The 22,918-nt window shown below is 37.0% G+C and overlaps 1 protein-coding gene across 2 annotated transcripts in view; it reads left to right on the forward strand.

Annotated features, from left to right (window-relative positions):
* Positions 1-22,918, forward strand: part of Itgb6 (integrin subunit beta 6) — a 120,927-nt gene that overhangs the window by 48,094 nt on the left and 49,915 nt on the right. The window contains exons 1-9 of one of the 2 annotated variants that reach the window (XM_077110283.1): positions 3,339-3,365; positions 3,706-3,777; positions 3,882-3,957; positions 4,683-4,762; positions 7,337-7,541; positions 8,197-8,443; positions 17,831-17,996; positions 19,271-19,432; positions 22,537-22,632. In XM_077110283.1, the coding sequence (XP_076966398.1) occupies positions 3,897-3,957; positions 4,683-4,762; positions 7,337-7,541; positions 8,197-8,443; positions 17,831-17,996; positions 19,271-19,432; positions 22,537-22,632 (1,017 nt within the window). In that variant the 5' untranslated portion in view covers positions 3,339-3,365; positions 3,706-3,777; positions 3,882-3,896. Of the gene's footprint in view, positions 1-3,313; positions 3,366-3,705; positions 3,778-3,881; positions 3,958-4,682; positions 4,763-7,336; positions 7,542-8,196; positions 8,444-17,830; positions 17,997-19,270; positions 19,433-22,536; positions 22,633-22,918 lie in introns of those variants that run through there. The other variant, XM_076865655.2, reaches the window with a different exon arrangement.

Below are 22,918 nucleotides of genomic sequence, written 5' to 3' on the forward strand. Positions count from 1 at the left end.
AAGCAACTTAATAAGACCCTGTCTCAGAATAAAAAATTAAAATTGGCTGGGGATATGGCTCAGTGATTAAGTGCCCCTGTGTTCAATCCCTGATACACCCCCCACCCCAATTGTCCCATGCCCAACAAGGAATCAAACATGTGCACTGAAGTAGCTTGGCAAGGCAAAACTTTACTTTTGCAGAAGGGCGTGCTACTGATTATGGTAAGTAAGCACACGTGAGTGAACAGTCAACCTGATTATATCCCTAATGCAGTACTGCCCCTTGCTCTGATATGAGGAGCTCAGGGTTATAATCTACATGATTGGCTCATTTTAAATTGGGGAAAGGCTACAGTTAAAGGGAAGAGCTATAGTTAAAATGGCTACCATTGGATCTTACATCCTAATTAAGGCTAAATACTATATTGTGAAAATGGAACACCAAACTTTCTATTTCTTACAAGGTGACATCTCAAACTGAGAAAGCTACAGTCACAGTATGTGATAATTATTACATTCTGATAGAAAAGGCATTAAATTTGTGTGTACATATGTATAGGAAAACAACATAGTATGTATAGGGTTTGGTCCTATCCTTTGTTTCAGGCATCCTCTGAGGGAATTAGAACTTATCTCCCACGGATAAGGTGAACCACAATAAGCAGAAACAGAGGAAAATAATCTGGTTAGTTAAGGGGACATGGTTTCCATTCAGGGCATCTTGAGAGTTCTGGCAAGCATGGATTGGCTGCTCATGGGATAACAAGGCTGCTCCTTCCACAGTGGTGTGAGTAGAGCAGTTCCCAGGGGAGGGCACCAGGCACTACATCTTCAGGAAGCAAAACTGTTTCTTCCCTGTGCATTACTGCTTGGTACCAGTTATCCAGAGAAGTGCCAACATGAAAACAGAGTGTGAGACTGTTTTATTGTACCATTACTTCACTTTATATTTTCTCTTAAATTCCTCTCTGCATTTTCTCTACCCTACATTTTAAGCTTTCATCATAGCCCAAGCAGGGGACATGTTTTGCCTCTCCTGGTTGCTTTCTGTACCCTCGGAAACCATTTATTCATGTACTCACCTATGTACTCAATATCCATTGAATGCCTGCCCTGTAACAATACTGGACAATAAACTACTGGAAGTCTTTATACAGGATGGCACAGGGCCCTCAATGTAAAGCACAAATTCAATTTCACAGGTTGAATTGGGTCTTGGGAGTTCTCCCAGGACCTTGTTGCTGCCTGCATCCTGTTGGCAGCGGGAATGAAATTTTATCCACTCCCACTCATGTTCCATTGGCAAGAGCTAGTCACTGGGGTTCTCTTAACTTCAAAACAGGCCAGGAGAGGTAGTCTGATTGTCTTCCAAGAGGAAGAGATTTTGGGTGGTAGCAAAACCCCAGAGAAGTTTCCACAGAGTGGGCAGATAGACAGCTGTTCGGGCATCCCTTACCTCAGTTCATCCAAAGAGGCTAATGGTAGCTACGAGGGAGGTCTGTGTGCAGACAACTCAGGACTCATTGAATACCACCAGCTTCATATCTTTCAATCCAAACTGATGATCCCAATCTTACAGTTTATGCTTCAAACGTGTCCCCATTTTTTCGACTTCCATATCCAGTTGCCTAAGTGGCGTTTGGTTATCTTCTAGGATCTCAAACTGACCATGTTCTTATTCACATCCTCTTTACCCAGCCTAACCTCTCTCAGTGAAGAGTATCACTCAGTTACTCAGACCAAAAACCTCTCCCTTTTTTTTCATGTCCACATCCAATCCATAATCAGTCCATTTTCAAAATATGTCCTGACCACCTCTTTCTAGTTACAACCACCACCGTGTCTGTCCTCAACAGCCACACGTTATTGTTTTTCCCCAAACACCTTCCAACCTTGCCACAGGAGTCGTAACTTCCACAGCAGCCAGAGTGATTCTCTTAAAATGTAAATCACATCGGATCTTTCTAGGTTTCCTATGACACTCTAACCTGTTTAGAATAAAATTCAAGGTCAAGACTATGTATAATCTGACCTCTGTCTTCAAAACTCATCATTTTCCCTTTCCTTTCTTATAGTCTCAGAGTCTTTGCACTTTCCTGTGTCACCCATGTCATCGAGAGCTCTGTGACATAGCACTGGTCAAGGAGACTCTCCAACTCTCCTACATAAACCAACACCTCCTCATTGCCCCTCCTTCCTTTAACCCAGCTTTATTCTTCATCCTAGCTCTGATCACTGTCTGAATTTGAGTCTCTTCCCACTGCTCTCCAGGAGTATTTGCTGCAAGAGTTCAGTATTTGATTGATTTTTTTTCAAGGACACAATCTGTTTCAAGGAGAATATCTGCATTATGAAAAAGAAAATGGAGTTCCTAAAAAATTAGAATTAGAACAATCATATTATCCAGCAATCCCACTACTAGGTATATATTTGAAAGAAGGGAAATCAGCCTGTTGAAGAAACATCTGTACTTCCATGCTTATTGGAGCACTATTCACATTAACCAAGATAGGGAACCAACCTAGGTGTCCATCAGTGGGTGAAGGGATAAAGAAAATGTATTGTATGTGCAATGGAATGTTATTCAGCCATAAAAAAGAACAAAATTCTGTCATTTGTAACAATATGTATAGAACTGGGGGTATTACATTAAGTGAAATAAGTCAGGCACAGTAGGAGAAATGCCACATATTCTTACTTACGTGTGGAAGATAAAAAGTTGATCTTAAAAAAGTAGAGAATATAATAGTGGTTACTAGAAGCTGGGAAGGATGTGAGATAGGGAGGGATGGAGAAAGGAGAGTCAACGGTTATAAGGAGAAATAATGCCAACTATTGTAAAGCACAGTAGGAAAACTATGGTTGACAACAATTAATGAAATATTTCAAAATAGCTAATAGAGAGGACTGTGAACACTCCCAACACAAAGAAAGATTCGCATCTGAGGTGATATATATGCTAATTACCCTGACCGGATACATTGTATGTATGTATTGAAATGCCACATTATATAAATAAAATAAATTTATATTTTAAAAGAAATTAAAAATATATATATAATTAAAAGTGATATTTGACACAAAACCAATACTCAGTAAATATTTATTGAATGAATGGATGAATAACAAGCTAATAGTGGATTTTTAAAATGGAGGCAATATCCAGGGCACTGGAAATGGAAAAACAAGCTAAATAAACTTTTAAATAAGGACAGTATATGGGAAATGTCTTTTATCCAATGAAAAAAAAAAATAAGAAAACAGTGCTTTGTTTTCCCTAACCCTAACTTCTAGTCTGCCTATAAAATTATGTTTATTTTTTATTTTTCAGACTTTATTGAAATTCTCTGCAGAGGATTTAACATGGAGTACAGAAACCTGAGGTATTTTCATTTAGCTTGTTTTTCTTTTTTACCCTCCTTACCTGTAACTTAAATGCTTATGTTTTATTTCACATCTTTGCTGTTTTCATTAAATTAAAATCATTGTAGAAGCAATCCTATTTCAGTTGTTCTTTTGACATTTTATTGATCAACATTTCACTAAAGGTATCAACTTTCTCTAGGATGCAGAGAGACTAATAGAACTTACACAAAAATTTCTCCTGAATGAATTTCCCCACCTTCTTGGTGATTGTACACCTGCCTTCCTTATAAGGAGAACAAGGAAGTAAATCATGTTGAAGTTGCTTTTAAACACAGCTTTTCTTCTTTACCTGTCCAGGTAGCCTCTGTTTTCATTTCAGTCGTAATGAAAACTTTTTAATTTACATCTCAAGTTTCATTTCAAAGCAGTGTAAGTAGTATTTAATATTTTACACTTCAAGAAAGAAAGCCTTTAACGATCTTCAGCTTTGGTCTTGTAACCTTGAAGGTAATTCATTTTTTTAATCTGCACAGCGAGAACTGAAACGAATGGGGATTGAGCTGCTCTGCCTGTTCTTTCTATTTCTAGGAAGGAATGATCGTGCACAAGGTAAGACCTAAGTTCTCGGATATGTTGCTTTCATGATATGCTTGACAAACCTGTCATTTGGTTCAGAAACTAGAGCCGAAGTCATTTTTTATTTGACCTGTTTGATGGCTCTTTTGCCACCGAGTGAATACTTTAACAAATTACAGGCAAACACAGGGCTGGTCCCACCGTGAATGTTCTAGGCTTAAGGTAAATAAATACAAAGGTTACACAGGCATTTTAATGAGGAGAATTAAACAACGTTACTGCACAGTAGGACTTCTTAATGCCTTTGTGACAGTCGTTTTGGAAACTTCTGTTTTATTATACAATAAGTTCTTCCTCTTGAGAGTAATAATCTTGGGAGAGAAAAAGGATTTTATTTCACAAACAGAAATACCACATTTATAAGAGAAGCATTTTAAATGGTTACAAATAATTTTTAAAATTAAAATGACAGGTATTTAATAAGAATAAAAAACAGGATGATTCTGTATTTGTCAACAGCTATTTTTAAAAAAGGAAGAGGATGATAATTTTTGGCTTATAAGGCACATGTATTTTCAACGTGATAGATGTGAAGTGTAAATTTTTATGTGAGTTGCTAGTATTTTGAGAATTGATTTTTGAAGACAAAAATGCATTTTGATATTGTTTTGTTCAAGTGATTTAAGAGGCATAAGTCTCGTAAATGGAATGAATGAAAGTGTATTTAATTCCTTGCATCTTGCTGAATTTAAATGTAGGTGGCTGTGCCTTGGGAGGTGCAGAAACCTGTGGAGACTGCTTACTCATTGGACCTCAGTGTGCCTGGTGTTCCCAGGAGGTAAAACAAATGACCTCAACATGTTTTTAAAAGCTCTGTGCAGTTAGACTTATGTTGATTTCCTCAATGATAGCTCAGATAATGTCCTTCTTTCTGTGGGGTTATATGAGTGAAACAAATCAAGAAAGGATAATAAAAGTATTAGTGGATCAAAGTGGCATTCACATGATTGCTTTCAAACACAATTCATGGAAGGAATGCATGTCAAATTATTCTAAATAAAATAATCAACTCAGGGTCCTTTATTTGACCTGGTTCCTTTTCTTATTTTAAGGTAATTTCTCATGGTTAAATGTAAAATGTCAAGCCTTTCTGGACAATCAGTAATCATGGAGATGTTTTCTGAAGTTAAACACACATTTGATATCAGTACTATAGCTGTATTCCATCCGGGAACCAGGATCCAATGTGAGCCACTGCTAGTTTCTACAAGGAGCATTGTAGTATTGGGGAAAACCTTACTACTCAGACCTTATTCAGTTCTTTTAAAACTTATATTTTCATGAGTTCAGTCACTCTGTATCATACCAATGACAAAGCCCCAAACAGACATTCCTTATCTAAAACTGAAAACTATGTAGTGTGAAGATGCCTGGGGGCATATAGCAAGCCATTCTAAGTCACTGCCTGTGCTGTGACACCATAGAGTGATTTGCAGAGTTATCCTGATAAGAAAGAGATGCACTAACTCTGAATTTTAAAACAAGTCTTTCCCCAACTGGATCTCATAAAGATAATCTAAACATCTATTCTTCCCATGCTCTAGATAGGGCAGAGGCATGGGAGGGGAAGGGAGGGGGCAGGGGGTTAGCAATGATGGTGGAATGTGATGGACATTATTATCCAAATACATGTATGGAGACATGAATTGGTGTGAACATACTTTATATACAAACAGAGATATGAAAAATTGTGCTCTATCTGTGTAATAAGAATTATAATGCATTCCTGTATAATATATTTAAAAAATAAAAATAAATTAATAATAATAATAATAAAAAGTGCACAAACCTGGCACACTTCCCCAGTACTCCCTTGATGGATAGGGGCCACAAAACAGCATTCAGGGGAATTGTGCTCTTTTGATTTCAAATGCAGGATTGAGAATGTAAATGTGGGGGGCAGGCATAATTTTTTGGACATTGGCTTTCTAAAGAAGACAGCATTAATTTCATTCCAGAGACAGAAAATGGCAAATCATTCTAGAATTTTTGTTTAAATGCACTTTTTAGCAGTCATTTGAGAGAGTTTCTCATAGCCTTACTTTTGAATGAACCTTGGTAGCTAAATGATTGTCAAATTTTATGGCAAGATTAAGAGGTCACTCCAGTAGTAAAAGTAGTTATCAGTTTATCAGTTGAAGTAATTGGAACAAAACGTAAAATAGACTTCTGCTTAGGAAGAACAGAAAATATGTTGTGTGGTTAACACCACCCCTGACCTTCTGGCAAAGGTTGTGACTACAGCTGATAGCAACTGCATGGTGTTGAGAAGGCACCTCGATCAGCCACGGTTTGCCTTCCTTACATTATGAGAAGTTAGAGAGTTTGCCAGAGCCTCAAATACACAAAAGCCTGACTGGTAGATGACAAATTATATTCTCAAAATTTAATTTCAGAAGAAAGGTAACTTTCCTACTTGGTGAAAACAAGTGGCCTTGAATTCTAAGGGGCTAGGAAAAATATGGACATTGGTTCAGTTCTCTCTAAGCATGAGAGTCAATGGGTTCAACTTTTCCTAGTGCCAGCTCTAGAATAGCCTTGTCATCAGGTAAGACAGGTACCTCTGGGCTCCATTTTTTTCTGCTCTTGATGCTGCGAAAATGGAATGGCCACATATCTGCTGGGAAATACTATACCTCAGTGCTCATGTGAACCTAATGAGGCCTGGGAAACTCCAGAGTCCTGTACAGAAAAGCAGACTTTTAAACCATCTTCTAATTCCCTTCCTTACTTCCAAATCTTGGAGGAAAGACCTTGAACTAGAACACTTTAAGATACTGAGTTTAAGGTCCCTGAGAGGTCAGTTTTAGTGAAATAATGCTAATCAGGGCAACACACCAATGATTAAAACTAGTAAAGTATCAGACAGTGCAATGTCATAATCCTTGTCCTTTAGAAATACATAGAAAAATCTCTATTTGCTACCGGATTTGGTAATAGATGCACTGTAAAGCTTAGACAGGCCTAGGATTCCAAGAACCAACAGGTCATTCCAAAAAAAAACAGTAGACTGAAAAATGTCAACTCGATTAACTCAACTATTTCAAGAATCTGGTCATGGCAAAGGAGAATCTTTAAATAAATGAGCTTTAAAAAAAAAACTGCTAATGAATTCAAATGAACATAATTAAAAGGAGACTCCATCTTTACTCATAACTTTGCTGGCAGAATACTCTGGCTATTCAACTATAACTTAGCTTAGGACCTACAATCAATGTCAGTCATACAGGAATATGATGTATTTAGGATGGCAAGATGCTTAACTAGGAAAGTATGTAAAAAATTTTAATTACTGCCATCTTATAAAGAAATGCAGATTTGTCTTCTTTTTCTCTACTTTTTTCTTTTTTAGAATTTTACCCATCCATCTGGAGTTGGTGAAAGATGTGATACCCCAGCAAATCTTTTAGCCAAAGGATGTCAATTAACCTTCATCGAAAACCCTGTCTCCCAAATAGAAATCCTTAAAAATAAGCCTCTCAGTGTAGGCAGACAGAAAAATAGTTCTGACATTGTTCAGATTGCACCTCAAAATTTGATTCTTAAATTGAGACCAGGTAAGTTATGATTTTTTAACAGAAGGGGAAGGGTCTTTCAGAAGAAAGAAAAACACCGAAGTGTTTGTTCTTGTAAATAAACATAATGCTATGTGTGTAATATTGCTATTGCTTTAATATGGATGCTACATGTCACAGATCATTGATTATTATGCCTCCAATTGCCCATTTTTAAGGAAATATGAAGTTTCGGGGCTCACATTTTTCTTTGTTCAGGTTGGCCACTTCTTCTCCAAATGTGTTACTGAAGAAGTCTTTTCTAATAGTAACCATTTGAATTACTCAAATGTTGCTTAGATTTGCCTCACATTTCTTCATGAGTTGAAATGTAGATTGAAACTCCCCTTTATTTTGTTCACCTGTTCTAAAACCACACACAAAAAAGTTCAGCTTATCTTTCATCTAAATGGATGCTAATTCTTCCCAGGAGATATAAAATATCCTAACTTATATTTCTTCAGTACTTATAAACTCAGTGCTGAAAGATGTTTGTGGGCTTACTCATTTATAAACTCTACCACTTAGTACATCACATGGTTTGTATCTTCAGTAAGTTCTTAATGGAAAGAAATAGCTAGCTGGCGGGGAGATTGGCCAGTTGCAAATGAACCTTCCTGTGCTTTATGAATTTGCTTTCCCTGTGGGGGCTCTGCAGGTGGTGAGCAGACATTGCAAGTGCATGTCCGCCAGACCGAGGATTACCCTGTGGACCTGTATTACCTCATGGATCTCTCTGCCTCCATGGACGATGACCTCAACACAATCAAAGAGCTGGGCTCCCTGCTTTCCAAGGAGATGTCTAAATTAACCAGCAACTTTAGACTGGGCTTCGGCTCTTTTGTGGAAAAACCCGTCTCCCCTTTTATGAAAACAACGCCAGAGGAAATTGCCAACCCTTGCAGGTAAGTGATTCTCTGGCATCTCTGTGCACTGATTTCCACAGCGATACCCCGCTGCCCTCCCTGAGCCGCACTTGCCAGGAACTTGCTAACTCCCTGGCATTTCTATCTGGCTGTCTGATCTCACAGTTCTCTCAGATGCCCAAGTTGCTGGCAGCCTGCAGCCTCCGAGGATCTTAAACGCACGGTTCTAGCCTTCCAGCCTCTGCAAAGCATCTGCCTCCAGCGATGGAGGGCGTGGCCAGGGGGCGTGGCCAGGGAGGTTTTGTGTTCTGTGGACAAAGGGGGCTGTACATTCCATTGGATTTTATCCCCCTCCCTGCCCCTGGGAGACCTTCAATCCCCAATGACCACCACTGAAGCTGTCTGACAGTAACCTCTGTTCGTTTTGAGTCTTTTTCTACTGCAATGACTTCTGTCAAAATAATAATTTTTGCTGCTTCCTCTGACGTACTTTGGGAAATGTGGGTTTTCTCTCATTGTTTGGAGAAGGCCTTTGCAGCCATCACTGCTACTAAATTCACAGGAAATGAGTCAGTGACTCCATTATAATGTGTTATAATCAGCTATTAAAACCATGTCTTATGCAGGATGGCCAAGGACAAATAGCTTTGTGATGGCTTACCTGTGCAGCCAATGACATGTTCAAAATCAAATTATTTAATACCCTTCTATTGAGAAAGAGCCACCATCTGCTCTGGGCCAGACCCTGCACTGAAGGCTTTACATACATGACCTTATTCAATCTCTATAATGACAGCAGGTTAAGGCAGGTTTCATTAGCCCTATATTCAGAGGAAGTAACAGAGGCTCTGCATGGTTAATAATTTGCCCAAGGGCACATGACTAATAAGTATACCAAGATCTGGTTTGATGCAAAACCAAGCCCTTTACTACTATGCATTTAGTATATATGAAATCATTTTTAAAATGTTAATTTTTAATATTCTTATACACCAGAGCAAGCAATCCCTACAAAAGACAAACAGCTTCTATCGTGTTTAAAAACACATCAGTGCACTTCTCAACTATAATCTAACATAGGTAAAAAATTACTGTGAAAGTAATTTACCACTGATTATAACTCTTAGGAATTGTGTTTGGTTAAGAGTATCAGAAACTGTGGCTTTAAAAGGAGAGAGGTTTTTTCTCTCTTTTACACAAAGTGAAGTCAGGGCTTGGGTGACAGTTCCACAAACACCAGAAATCCACAACTTCTGTGTTTTTTTGCTCCACCATCTTTAGCACTTGGATTTTGTCTTCATGATCCAAGAGGCTGCTAGGGTATTAAGCATAATTTCTTCACTCCAGGAAGGAAGAAAGGAAGAAAAGTGGGACAGATTAGTTAAGGGCACTATCTGACCCTCTTAAAGTATAATTGACATGCACTTGAAATGCACACATCAAAAATACTTTTTGAAGACTCTTAATAATTGAATATACCAATATAATCAACACCCAAAACATGATGTAGGAATATTCATCACCTCAGAAAATCTCTTCATGCCTCCTTCCAGTCATTTCTACTTCCTCAGAGGTGCTCACTTTGTGATTTCTATAATTTAGATTGGTTTTGCTATTCTTGGATTTCATACAGCTAAAATAAAATAGTATACACCTTTGTGTCTTGCTTCTTTTGCTCAGTGTAATGTTTTGAGATTTAATAATGATCTTGTGTATACTGGAAATTTGTTCCTTTTTGTTTTAATAAGTAGTCCATTAATGGATTTGCTACATTTTATTTATTCCTTCTTCCACTGATGGACATTTGAGTTTTGTCGTTTCTTGGCTGTCATGAAAAATGCTGCTATGATCATTTGCATATACATCTGTGCATGGATGTCTGTTTTTATTTCTCTTAGATGGATACCTAGACTGGAATTGCTGAATTGTTTAAGTGTACTCTTAATTTTTAAAGAAACTACCAAAGAGCTTTCTGAAGTAGATATACTCCTTTTCATTTCCATAAGCAATGTGAGAGGGCCCCAGATAATCCACATGCATGCTAACACTTAGTGTTAGCACAAATGCTCACTTTTACATTCACTAAATGCTTTAGTCTCACAAAAAGAATTAGTCTTTTTAATTTTAGCCATTTTAATAGGCATGTAGTGGTATCTCACTGTAGATTTAATTGGAGTTTCCTTTGTGACAAATGATGTTGAATACCTTTTCATTCTGCAGTCTCATTTTGTATTGTGTGAAGCATCTCTTCATATCTTTTGCCAGTTTTTTAAAAATTAGATTGTCTTCTTAAAATTGTGTTGTAAGCATTCTTTATATATTCTGGATACAGGTTCTTTGTCAAACATATACTTTGCAAATATTTTCTCCCAGTTGTGGCTTGTGTATTTATTTGTCCAACAATGGTTTTACTCAAACAAAAGTATTTAATTTTGATGAAGTCCAATTTATCAACTTTTAATTTTGTGATTGGTATATATTTTGTCCCAAGAGATTTTTGCCTACTCTAAGGTTGCAAAGACTTCTTTTCTCTTTTCCCCTAGATTTATGGTTAAAGTACTTACAGTTAGGAAATTTATGATCACAAATGAGTTTTTGCATTGGGAATGAGAATAAAAGTTCTAAGTTCATCTTTTGTTTCCAAACAGATATCCAGTTGATCCAAAATTTGCCTTTCCACATCAAATTATTCTTGTTGTCTTTGTTTAAAAGCAGTTATCTATATATGTGTGCATCTAATTCCAGATATATTCTCTTTCATTGCTCCATTGATTATACCCATGTAACATTAATGCCTCACTATCTTGCCTTATGAAGTCTTTAAAATCAGGATTGTAAGTCCTCCAACTTCATTCTCTTATTTTTGGCTATCCTAGATCCTTTTCATTTCCATATAAATTTTAAAATCAATTCTTCAAAAAATATGCTGAGATTTTGACTGAAAATGTATTAAAACCATAGATCAATTTGAAGAGGTTGGACATGGTAAACATTGAATCTACCAGTCACTTCATATGACATAACTTTACTTTGTTAATTTCAGGGTAGAGATTTTTGTTGTTGTTGTTGTTGTTTTATCTATTCCTAGGGTTTTATTTGTTTGTTTTTTGCAATGGTAAAGATTGAACCCAGGGGAACTCTACGACTGAGCTACATACTCAGCCCTTTTTTAAAATTTTACTTTGAGACAGGTTCTTGCTAAACTGTGGAGGTCAGCCTTGAACTTGCAATCCTCCTGCCTCAACCTCCCAAGTAGCTTGGATTTTAGGCATGCACCATGGTACCCAGTCCCCAGGAGTATTTTTTTAAGTTCATTTTTCAATGGTGTGCTGGTGATTTGTAGAAATGCAATTGATTTTTCACATTAACTTATGTAACCTCAATAAATTTTCCCATTTATTCTAGTCTGATTTTTATAGATTCTTGTGATTTTGCAAGGACAGTCAAGTAAAACTAGTATAGATTTTATTATTATCATGAGTGCTTGCTGGATATTTATATATATATAGATATATATATATATATATATATATATATATATATATATATATTAGAACTACTAGTAAAGTTGATGCCACTGTTGGACACGGATTGAGGCACCAGCAGTTGACTATGCTTTCCCATCATCAGAGCTCCTGTCAGCACAGTAAAAAAGGCAAATGACATATTTGCACACTGTGAAAACAGTGTGACCCTAAAAGCCCTCTGGAATGTCTCAGGAACCCCAGAGTCTATGCACCATTCTTCACCAACCCTTTTAGGACTGGCGATGTAGCTCAGTGGTAGAGCACTTGTCAAGCATGTGTGTAGCCTGGGGTTCAATCCCCAACACTGTAAAGAAAGAAAAAAATGCTTCTAGGGATTGAACTCACAGACACTCGACCTTTGAACCACATCCCCAGCCCTGTTTTGTATTTTATTTAGAGATAGGGTCTCACTGAGTTGCTTAGCACATCACTTTTGCTGAGGCTGACTTTGAACTCGTGATTCTCCTGCCTCAGCCTCCCCAGCCGCTGGGATTACAGGTGTGCACCATCACACTCGACAAAATACTACCTTTTAAATCTAATTTCTAATGGCTTTTGGAGTATTTTTTATTTTTATTGGAAGGAGAGTCACTAAAAATTCATTTTATCGTAAGAAGGCTGAAGCACTAAAAATTCATTTTACCCTGTAAGAAGGCTAAAGCAGCTTACGGTTTTGAAAGAGTTCTCTTTGCTGTTGTCTAAGATACAGAATAAAAGAAAAGTTTTCTTCATTTCATATTTATATATGAGTCATAATGTATATTTTAAAATACTTAGTAGCACAAAAATTAAATTTTTCCCTCCATCAAACATTTTGAAGAATTTCTTCTTAACAGCAATCCGTATACACTATGTTTTGATTTTTTTAATCTCAAATTTGGCTTTAATGGTGAATAATTCATTGTAGTTTTACAAAAAAAGGAGACAGAGCCATGGAATGCTTTGGATTTCCTATATATATACATAGACAGAAGCATATTTGAGTATAGAATGTACAGTTTCTTATTGCAAAGTTAATAAGTTCATGTGACACAAAAAGAAGAAAATCAAAATAAGTTCTAACCCTAAGAAAAAGATGATGTTAATCTTTTAGTATATCTCATTATAGTCTTTTTTAAAAAATATTTACTTATTTAATTGTTAAATTTGTTTTAATTAGTTATACATGACAGTAGAATGCACTTTTGCACTTTGATATATTTTATCAATATTTATTTTAAATTTAACAAAATATGTAAGTAGTACTTCTTTATATTGTGTTTCTCAATTATCCTACATTTTAAATGTAAATTCGTTGTTGTCTAGGAACTCAAAATCCTCCATTGGTCAGAGATTCCTACTCTCTATACTTGCTATACTCAGAAAGCAACATCCAAAAGTGAGCATTCATTAGAGTTATTCTAGTCCAAATAAGGGTTTCAGTTCCAGTTCCAAGGGCAACCCCCCTCTAATGCTCTGCTTTGCTTTTGCCACATGTTCTCCCATCACATGAATCTGCTCAGTGAGTTACATTAAGATTTTATCCACTTTTCAAAAGCATGGACTTCTGATAATTAGAATTATCTGCTTGGGACATAATTTTAACCAACAAAGATGCAAATTTCTCGCAGGAAGGTAGGACTGCCAGTTCTTTGGTTCTAGGAGATGCTCTAACATCTTTTGGTACAGGGTGAATCAACAGCACCAAGTGAAAGATTAAACAAAAAATTTCCAAGAATAGTTAGGTCCCAGGGACAATGGAATGACAAATACAGCTACATGCTTTTTATCTGAAATAAACGTCATAGCAACTTCATGAAGTAGATGTTATCATACCCATTTTATGGATAAGGGCACTGAGACCCAGCAATGTTAATTAACTTGCCCCAGGATAGAACTGTTCAGTCTTTTATTCTAATTTTAATTAATTTTCTATCACCTCAGAGCTACTCTAATCATTACGGGAGTAATTACGACACATGCTGAATTATCATCATTAACCAATTGGAAAAAAATTTAGAGCTCTTCCTCATATCACACTTTAAAATACGTCTCATATTTGAGGGTGGGTGGGGAAAAATTTGACTTTAATAAAAAGTTTTAAGGTATGTATCAAAAACATCAAAGACAAAAGGTTAATATTTTTCAGAGAGTTCTTCAAATTAAATTGGAAAATAAAAAATATACCAATAAGAAAATAAACAAAGGGTATAAACCAGCAAATTGGTAAAAGAATAAATACAAAATGTCAATAAATATAGACAAGTGGATCAGTCTCATTACTAATAAAATGAAAGTTAAAAATAAAATTCAGATTTCACTTTAGCTAATCAGCTATTTTGTTTTGTTGAATGGTACAGTCTCACATACAATTATCAGAAATGACAGCTGATACAAACTTCTCTGAAAAGAGTTTGCAAATAAGGGCCAAAAGATAACCCAGAAATTCCCTATCAAAAAATTTATTCTAAGCAAAGATACAGACTAGTTTGCAAAAATATATGAAAAGGGATCACCATATTATCTAATTAACAAAAGATTTCAAAATAAATTCTCAGCAAGAGGAATGATTGAACTCTGATATATCTCATAGGCATTGCAACTTTTTAAAATTTCTTCTTCACACTTTCATATAAAACCTCATTTTTTTTCAATGAACAAAAAATGCATTTATTTTTAATCAGGAAAAAACACGATTCTAGAGATATCATTAGCCAAATCCATTCATTATTGTCCTGAGGTCTGTGCTAATCTCTATGTGATTGATGTAAGAAAAACACTAATGTTTGTGAAGCCCCAACCCCAAAAAGCTCATTGTGCAGTGTTCTCTGCATATTTTGTTTCTTCAAGCCTCACAACAACCCTTCTAGGTAGATACTATCAGTGGGCAAGACTTCAGAATTTCAGAGAAACCTGATACATGATATTTTTTAAAAAGGGAATAAGATTAACTTCTGGGAGTTAAGGTAAAATGTAATGAATCAGAAAGAAATATAAAAAGTGGCCTGGAAACAGCAGACTGGCTCCTGAACCACTAGACCAGCTGTGTTGGTAGCGCTGAAATAATAGATGGTCCTGGTGGGTTGGGGGAAGACAGAAAAAGAAGGGTCACAGAAGACATAGGCATCCAAGAACCTCAGCCAAGTCACTCCCAGAGTTTCCAGCCCCATTGACTAAAAGGACTTATGAAATATTTTGTTAGGTGAGGAGGTTGACCACAGATGAGGGAGGGACCAGATGTAGTCAAGAGCATCTCTTCTTGAGATGGTCATCTTAAGACAGCCCAGGCTGTGCCATTCAGTGTTCTGAAACGTCGGAAAACAATGGATTCTGGCCTCTTTTCTTGAAAAGTCTACTGATAGGAAGAAAAAAAATCACTTCCCTCATGGACACCAACTTGGTGATCCCCGTGAGAGCTTTACTACTCAGTATAAAAGAATCCACAGCCATTCTGATTTGAATGAACATTCGATTCTCATCTCTTATGGTAGTCATTCTATAAACTTGCCTCAGGCACTGAGTTATCTAGTACTGAACATTGCTCCAAAGGGAAAAATAGGTTAGGATCCTGTGAGCCTCTAGTTATAAGTTTAATCAACTGACCAATATATAACCTTGTTTTGTGTGTGTTTATATTTAAAAACATCTTGCTTAATAGATAGTGTTGATTCATTACTATTGACCGCTCAGACAATAATATTAAAAACTAATAATTGAATGAAGTTCATATTTCCTACATGAGGCACATCACAGCCTTTTAGCACTCAGGAACACTAGACAGTAAGCCCTTCGTTCTCAGACTTGGGGACCATTTTAAACAAAGAAATTATTAATAAAATGAATATATGCCCTGGCACTAAATAGACCATAAAAAGACACACGTTATTTACACTGTGAGAGATGACTCGAGAAAGCAAAACATCATCTTGTTTGACCTCAGCAGGTAATGTGCACATAGGGAAACTCACCTTTTTTTTCTTCTCTGTGTATATCTACAAATGATGAAGAAAATTATTTATTGATTTGCTAAAGATCAATTTTAGTAAGTAGGTGAAAATTCACAAATGATGAGGATGTATAGGCAGATGAACTTGGTAACAGGAGTCTGATCCTGAAAGATGCACCTGCTCTCTAAGTGCTAACAAGAAAGCCTGCCACACCTGCAAGCTCAAGCCCAGGTCCTGTGTGTGCTCCACAAGAATCAACCAAGGCTCCCAGGCAGCGCACCACAGCCTCAATGGAGGCTATTCCTATCTGTCTCTGTGCTTCTGTGTCAATGGTTGTCAAACTTTAGTGTGTGTTGGAAAGGTTTGGTACAGTACGTGTTGCTGAGCACATTCCTGGCATTTCTAAGGCAGGAGATTTAAACTAGTGCTCCAGATTTTGCATTTCTAACATTTTTCCATGTGATGCTCATGCTGCTGTATCAGGAACCTCACTTTGAGAACCTCTGCTCCATTCCATTATCCTGCTTTTATAGATGAAAGCTCAAAGCTCAGAAGGGTTAAGTAACTTGCTCAAGGTTTCAGGCACAGCTAGTAACTGACTTTTAGGATAAGATGTAGCTGAACTCATGATCATCTCTTTATGTTCTACTATTAGGAGCAGATTTCATCCTACCATGATATAAGCGGGGGATTTATTCCCAGGCTGGTCCCCAACAATGAATTCAAGCATGGTAGAGTTGGACTCTAGAACCTAGGCCCTGCTAGGTTTTTTTTTCAACCTTCAATAATATCTTTTTTAAAAAATATTTTATTTGTTCTTTTTAGTTATACATGACAGCAGAAGTATTTTGACATATTACACATACATGGAGTATAACTTCCCATTCTTGTGGTTGTACATGATGTGCAGTTACACTGGTCACATATTTATATGTGAACATAAGAAAGTTATATCTGATTCATTCTACTGTCTTTACTATTCCCATTCCCCTGCCCTTCCCTTTATTCCCCCTTGTCTAATCCAAAGTACTTCTGTTCTTCACTACCATCCCCCCACTTATTGTGTGTTAGCATCCACATATCAGAAATAACATTTGGCCTATGGTTTTGGGGGATTGATTTATTTCACTTAGCATGATAGTATCCAGTTCCATCCATTTACCGGCAAATATCATAATTTCATTTTTATTTATGGCCAAGTAAAATTCCATCATGTATATATATACCACATTTTCTTTATCCATTCATCTGTTGAAGGGCACCTAGGTTGGTTCCATAGTTTAGTTATTGTGAATTAAACTGCTACAAACATTATTGTGGCCATGTCACGATAGTATGCTGATTTTAAGTCCTTTGATATATACCGAGGAGTTGGATAACTGGCTCAAATGGTGGTTCCATTCCAAGTTTTCTGAGGAATCTCCATACTGCTTCCCAGAGAGGTTGCACCAATTTGCAGTCCCACCATCTACTACGATTTCTGAGCCCTTGGTAGGCAGAGCTGGGAATATAATATTAAAGGGAGCAGAGGAAGAAGACAAGTTCCTGTCTTGTCTCGCTATGAGATGACTCCTATTTGATGACAGCTTGAGATATCAGAATACAAAGAAATTGTCATCAGGTAAACTTAATGGAGGATTTTAGTTGGGAGGTAATAGAAAATAGTGATTACACACACTGGAATGGGGAGTTTGATCACTTGATTATCTGTTATATGAGTTTGAGTCAGTGAATGACTCAAACTCATATCTCTAAATAAGTATTGGCTAATAATATTAGCTAATATAGTCAACATGGAAGGGATGGGCAGAGATGATGACAATGACCTTAATCCTGAGATTCACAGCCAGATTATAGAGTTAGGCCTGGTAGCAAAACTAATCTTTATTTGAAGAACTATTACTAGGATCTCAGATCCATTAACTGTGTGTTGCATCATATTTCAAAAATATTTTTGCACCTTACTTTTGCAGTAGTATACCCTACTTCTGCCTACCTACATTTGGATTCAAGCACATTTTGCCACTGACAAATGATGCTGAGAGATTCAATGAAATTGTGAAGAATCAGAAAATTTCTGCTAATATCGACACACCCGAAGGTGGATTTGATGCAATTATGCAAGCAGCTGTGTGTAAGGTATGCTGTGCCAAGGAGATCACATTTCATTCCGTTAACATAAATTTCATCTCTTATTAACAAATCGACTTTGGAAAGCTTGTATATTTTTCTTTCTTTTATTCACCATATTTCTTCAATTGATGCTGAAGACAGAATTTCTGTAAAATTTTAAATTCAATCATGTTTAAATGGGGACCGTTTTATACACCTAATATTTGAATAATCAAAGAAAATGATAGTAGCTTTGAAGAAATTTTGGTTGGAACAATAGTCTTGTTTTAAAAATCTAGTGTATTTTAAAGACCTAGATCAGGTGAATTTAGTTTTGGAATAACTATGGTTAAAAAAAAATCAAAAGCAGAACATTAATGAAAAAAGTAAAAATGCCCTGAATCAGTATATACCTATACTTAAGATCAGCTATCTATTGTTCTGGAAACAGAATAAGCCTTAGAAGCCGTTCTGTCTCTAGGACATGCTAGGTTCCTTGCTCCTCTCTAATTGACTGACACCTATTCATGAGAGTGGGTGTCTGTCTTGAGACAACAGCCCTTCTTGGGAAATTCAGAATTGGGCAGGCCTGAAGCTTCTAGAAGGTGGGGGGGGGGGCAAGGAATTAGAGGAAGAGGAAAAGGATAAGCAGGAAAAGGCTGGAACAGGTAGGATGAGTTTTTTGCCTAACTAGTTCCTAGCCTGATACGCTTTAAAGGCGAAAGCTCTGCTAAGATACAGACTCCATGTGGACAACCACAACAGCAGGACCTTGAGCCCCCCTTCGATGAGCAATTCTTCTATTTGTATTAGTTCTATAATCTTTAGACGACATCTTTAGAAAGAGAAATATATACCTAAGTGTTGCATGACATTTTAATGCAACAGGCTTTCTTTGTACCATTTTTTATTGCATTTTTGACTCACTTTGCTTGAGCTTGGATTTGGAATTATCTATGACCTCCCCTACCACCCCCCCGCTCCTTTTTCTGGCTCATTGAAAGTTGGACAGCAAAAATAATTAAGTATGTAAACATCAAGATCAACTGAATCCTAATCATCACGAAGCTATTTTTTTCTGAAGCATAAATCATCTGAAAATGTTGTCCAGGAAAAAGCAAATGCCACAGAATTTTATGTATTTCCTATATTATCAATTCACAGTAGAGGAAAGTGGATAAATTAGATAGGCCAACAATATATTTTTTTAATAATGCAAATGTGTCCGAGCAGAACTGATCTACATTCAATAGGTGCCTGCCTCTCTCCAACGCAACCCGAATATTTCTTTATCACTCTAGGAAAAGATCGGCTGGCGGAATGACTCCCTCCATCTTCTGGTCTTTGTGAGTGATGCCGATTCACACTTTGGAATGGACAGCAAACTGGCAGGCATCGTCATTCCCAACGACGGGCTCTGTCACCTGGACAACAAGAATGAATACTCCATGTCAACTGTCTTGGTGTGTAACTCACACTCTGTGCTGTTGTCAGGGCCACAAGCAGGCGAAGGAAGCAACAGCTGCTGTAACACAACACAAAATAGCTCTCGATTGAGAAAGCAGTGCACGTTTCCTGATCTGAGATTAGCAAACTGTCCCCTCTCAATACTCACCATCATTAGAGGTTTCCTGGAGCATGTCTGAGTTGTGGGGACATCTGAGAAGTTTGGATATGCTATAGCAGGCGATCCCAGAATTTCTCCAACTTCTCCAAGATCCTGACGTTAGCAAAAAGCAGTAATTTCTTTGTGTTCTCAACTATGGCCCTAGAAAGGGAGGTCTGGACCAAACAGTAGCACCTTGGGATTGCTGTGAACGACTGCCCCTAAATCATGCCATGCTTCTGACGGATATGGGGTTCCCTGGGAAACAACTAGTCGGGTAAGGCTAAGTTAGTGCATATTAACATTTGACCTATCTTTTTGGCATTTAAAAATATGATGGTGCCATTTTTTTAAAAAAATCAACTTTTGTAAAACAAGGTCAAAGCTTTTTTGGAATACATGATCTCATCTGCCCTCAACAGAACCCTGTGTATCCAACCACCTTCCCTAAACAGATCATGTGGCTGCTGTTTGTGCACATTATTCCTTCCATTTGGGATGCACTTCCTCCTCGGCTGCCAGGAAACTCTTAATTGCTCTTTAAAACCAGCTCAATCATTACTGCTCCCAGAGAGTCCTCTTTGACTTCCTTGAGGCCCCGGAGCAATAGTCTCTCCCTTCACCCTTGTACATAGATGTCTTCTTACACGTCTCTCTGAGGAGATGTGTTTGCTTACATCTGTCTGTCTTTACTGCATAGATCCCCGGGGCCACGGCTGGTTTATTATCTGTTTCCTGGCAGCGTAGTGCCTGGAACACAGTGGGCATTGACTAATGTATGAAATAGAGTTGAATTATGAAGCAGCCACCCAGGCAGGTCACATTATCCCCATGGGACACAGGAGAAAATACAATTCAGAAAAATCAAGCCACTTCCTAAAACAATGATGTATAAACGAAAGGCATGAAGGGAAGAGAGTGAAAGTCCACCTTTCTAATAGCAATTGGAAAATCTATTCTCTGTAAGCTAATAATTCATAAATCACTTGGTACCATTCTTTGACCTAAATTTCTACACTTCAACATGAATGATTGTCTATAACTTTTATCAGTTGTATTCATATATATGTGTGTATGTACATACATACATACATATATATATTCTAGTATCACATAATTTTACTTTCCATACTATAATAGAAATGAGAATAACAGTGTTTTGCTTTTAGCCAATGAAACTATTTTCAGACAGGAAACTGTGATAAATGAATTCCTTTTCATTACCTTTTCCTTGCAGCTTTTCAAATGTCCCATAATAGACATCTTGAAAATAGGAAGATCATATAAGTAAATGCTCCCCATTGCTTAATATGACCTTCTTGTGTAACATGTGTTCAATTCACTCCTGCTGAATAAGCTGTTACACATGTGCAGAAGCCTTGGACTATTTACACACCCTGGGTCTTTTGAGCATTTTTTAAAATTTTAATTTTATTCTTATTTTTATTTTTTGGTATCAGAGATTGAACCCAGGAGTGCTTAATCACTTAGCTACAACCCCAACACCCTACCCCCACCCTTTATTCTGAGACAGTCTCACTAAGTTGCTGAGACTGGCTTTGAACTTGTGATCTTCCTGCCTCACCCTCCTGAGTTGCTAGGATTACAGGTATGTGCCACCACACCTGGCCCTTTCAGCATTTTCTAGGTACTCACAACTGGGCCAGATTCCTGGGGCCACAAAATAACAAGATGTGGTTCCTGGGCTTGAACCAACAATACAGTTGTGGAAATTAAACCAACAGATCTTATTCACATAGAAAACAGAATTCTATGGGGACCACGTGCTGCGATCCTGGCTCCTGCATGCACAGCAGCTGAGAGACACAAGAATGTGTAGAGATAAGGAGGGACTAGCACTGGCGGGATTTAGGCTTTAGGGTGAGGTATGCTTAAGGTTTGGGCAGTTGAGAAGCAAAAGAAATGTAACAAGTCTTGTGTCTCTAATAAAATTCAAATATGAAAGAAAGCCCATACACATCCAAATTTGCAGCTGGGAAATGTACCTGAATATTTTAAGCAAAACTATACCTTTCTCTCAACTTGAATTGGTACCTAAAGATGACTTCAGACAAAAATACTGCAGTAGTGCAGAAAGTATATAAGAACACATCAACTAGTGTATAGAAGGGCTTATTTTCAGTGTTCCTCCATTTTGGCTGACTTCAGTCATAAATGACACATTCTTAATTTATTTAGCTGCAGAGCTACTCCCTTATCTGAGTGTCTCTTTGTGCAATATCCACATTTGGATTCATATGTGCTTATGTTTTCCAGATTGGGAAAGTAATGTCTATCTTCAAATTTGATAATTAATGACTGCTTTTATTTTTTAACGTACACATATCACTTGGGAAAGAATCTGTCAATGGACAAGAAGTACAGTGTGTTTCTAATTATCCTGTAGGATACTATAAATTCATTGATGACATTAAAAAGGCAGTAATACCAAACTCAAGAACCAGTAAAAAAAAAGACACCTGTCTCGAATCAGACAGATGTAGGAAATGTAGTGTGTCATTCCTCAGAAGACTGTTCCTTTCTTAACCTTTGTGTCACCCTCATCTAATTCCAGGAAGGGTTTCAGAGCCGCAAGAGCCACCTCAGACACATACATCAAAGTCTAATTGCCCCTCCCCACACAAACATTTTTACCTGCTGACCAGTAGCATCAGGAGAAGAAATGTGTCTCTATCCTTGAAAATATGACATGCTGTAAGAAGTGATCTTTCAAATTGTACACAATACACTACATTAATAGGAAATAACTCTTAAGATTTAATTGAATTCCTAAGATTTAGGAAACAATTATTGAAGCAACTAATCAAAAATTCTAATTGTGTATTTGTTTACATAGAGTGATATATTAAGGCCTGTGAGCAATGAAATGTCTAACTCAGTAAAATATTTTTCTATATTCTTTTATTAAGGTGATACTTAAAATCTATATGTTCCTTTTAGGAATATCCAACAATTGGACAACTCATTGATAAACTGGTGCAAAACAACATGCTATTGATCTTTGCTGTAACCCAAGAACAAGTTCATTTATATGAGGTAAGCAAACAAATCTAAGAAATTCTTTCAGGGAGATGATGTCATGAAACTATCTCTGAGTTCAAAGCACAGGAAGGCCATTAGATAATCCTAATACACACCGGATGCACTGGGCACTTGACAAAGTAGATTCATTTATACTTTGTAGTTTAAATGAGAAAACAGAGGTGTGGTGGAGAGTGAGGGCAGACATGGTAGAACATGGAAGAAAGTTATGGAAATAAAAAAAGGTGAGCTGGAATAAAGTACTAGTAAACACAGGACCACCTGCCTAGAGGGAAATTAG

The sequence above is a fragment of the Callospermophilus lateralis genome, chromosome 9 (assembly GCF_048772815.1).
Source record: "Callospermophilus lateralis isolate mCalLat2 chromosome 9, mCalLat2.hap1, whole genome shotgun sequence".
NCBI classification, from domain to species: domain Eukaryota; kingdom Metazoa; phylum Chordata; class Mammalia; order Rodentia; family Sciuridae; genus Callospermophilus; species Callospermophilus lateralis.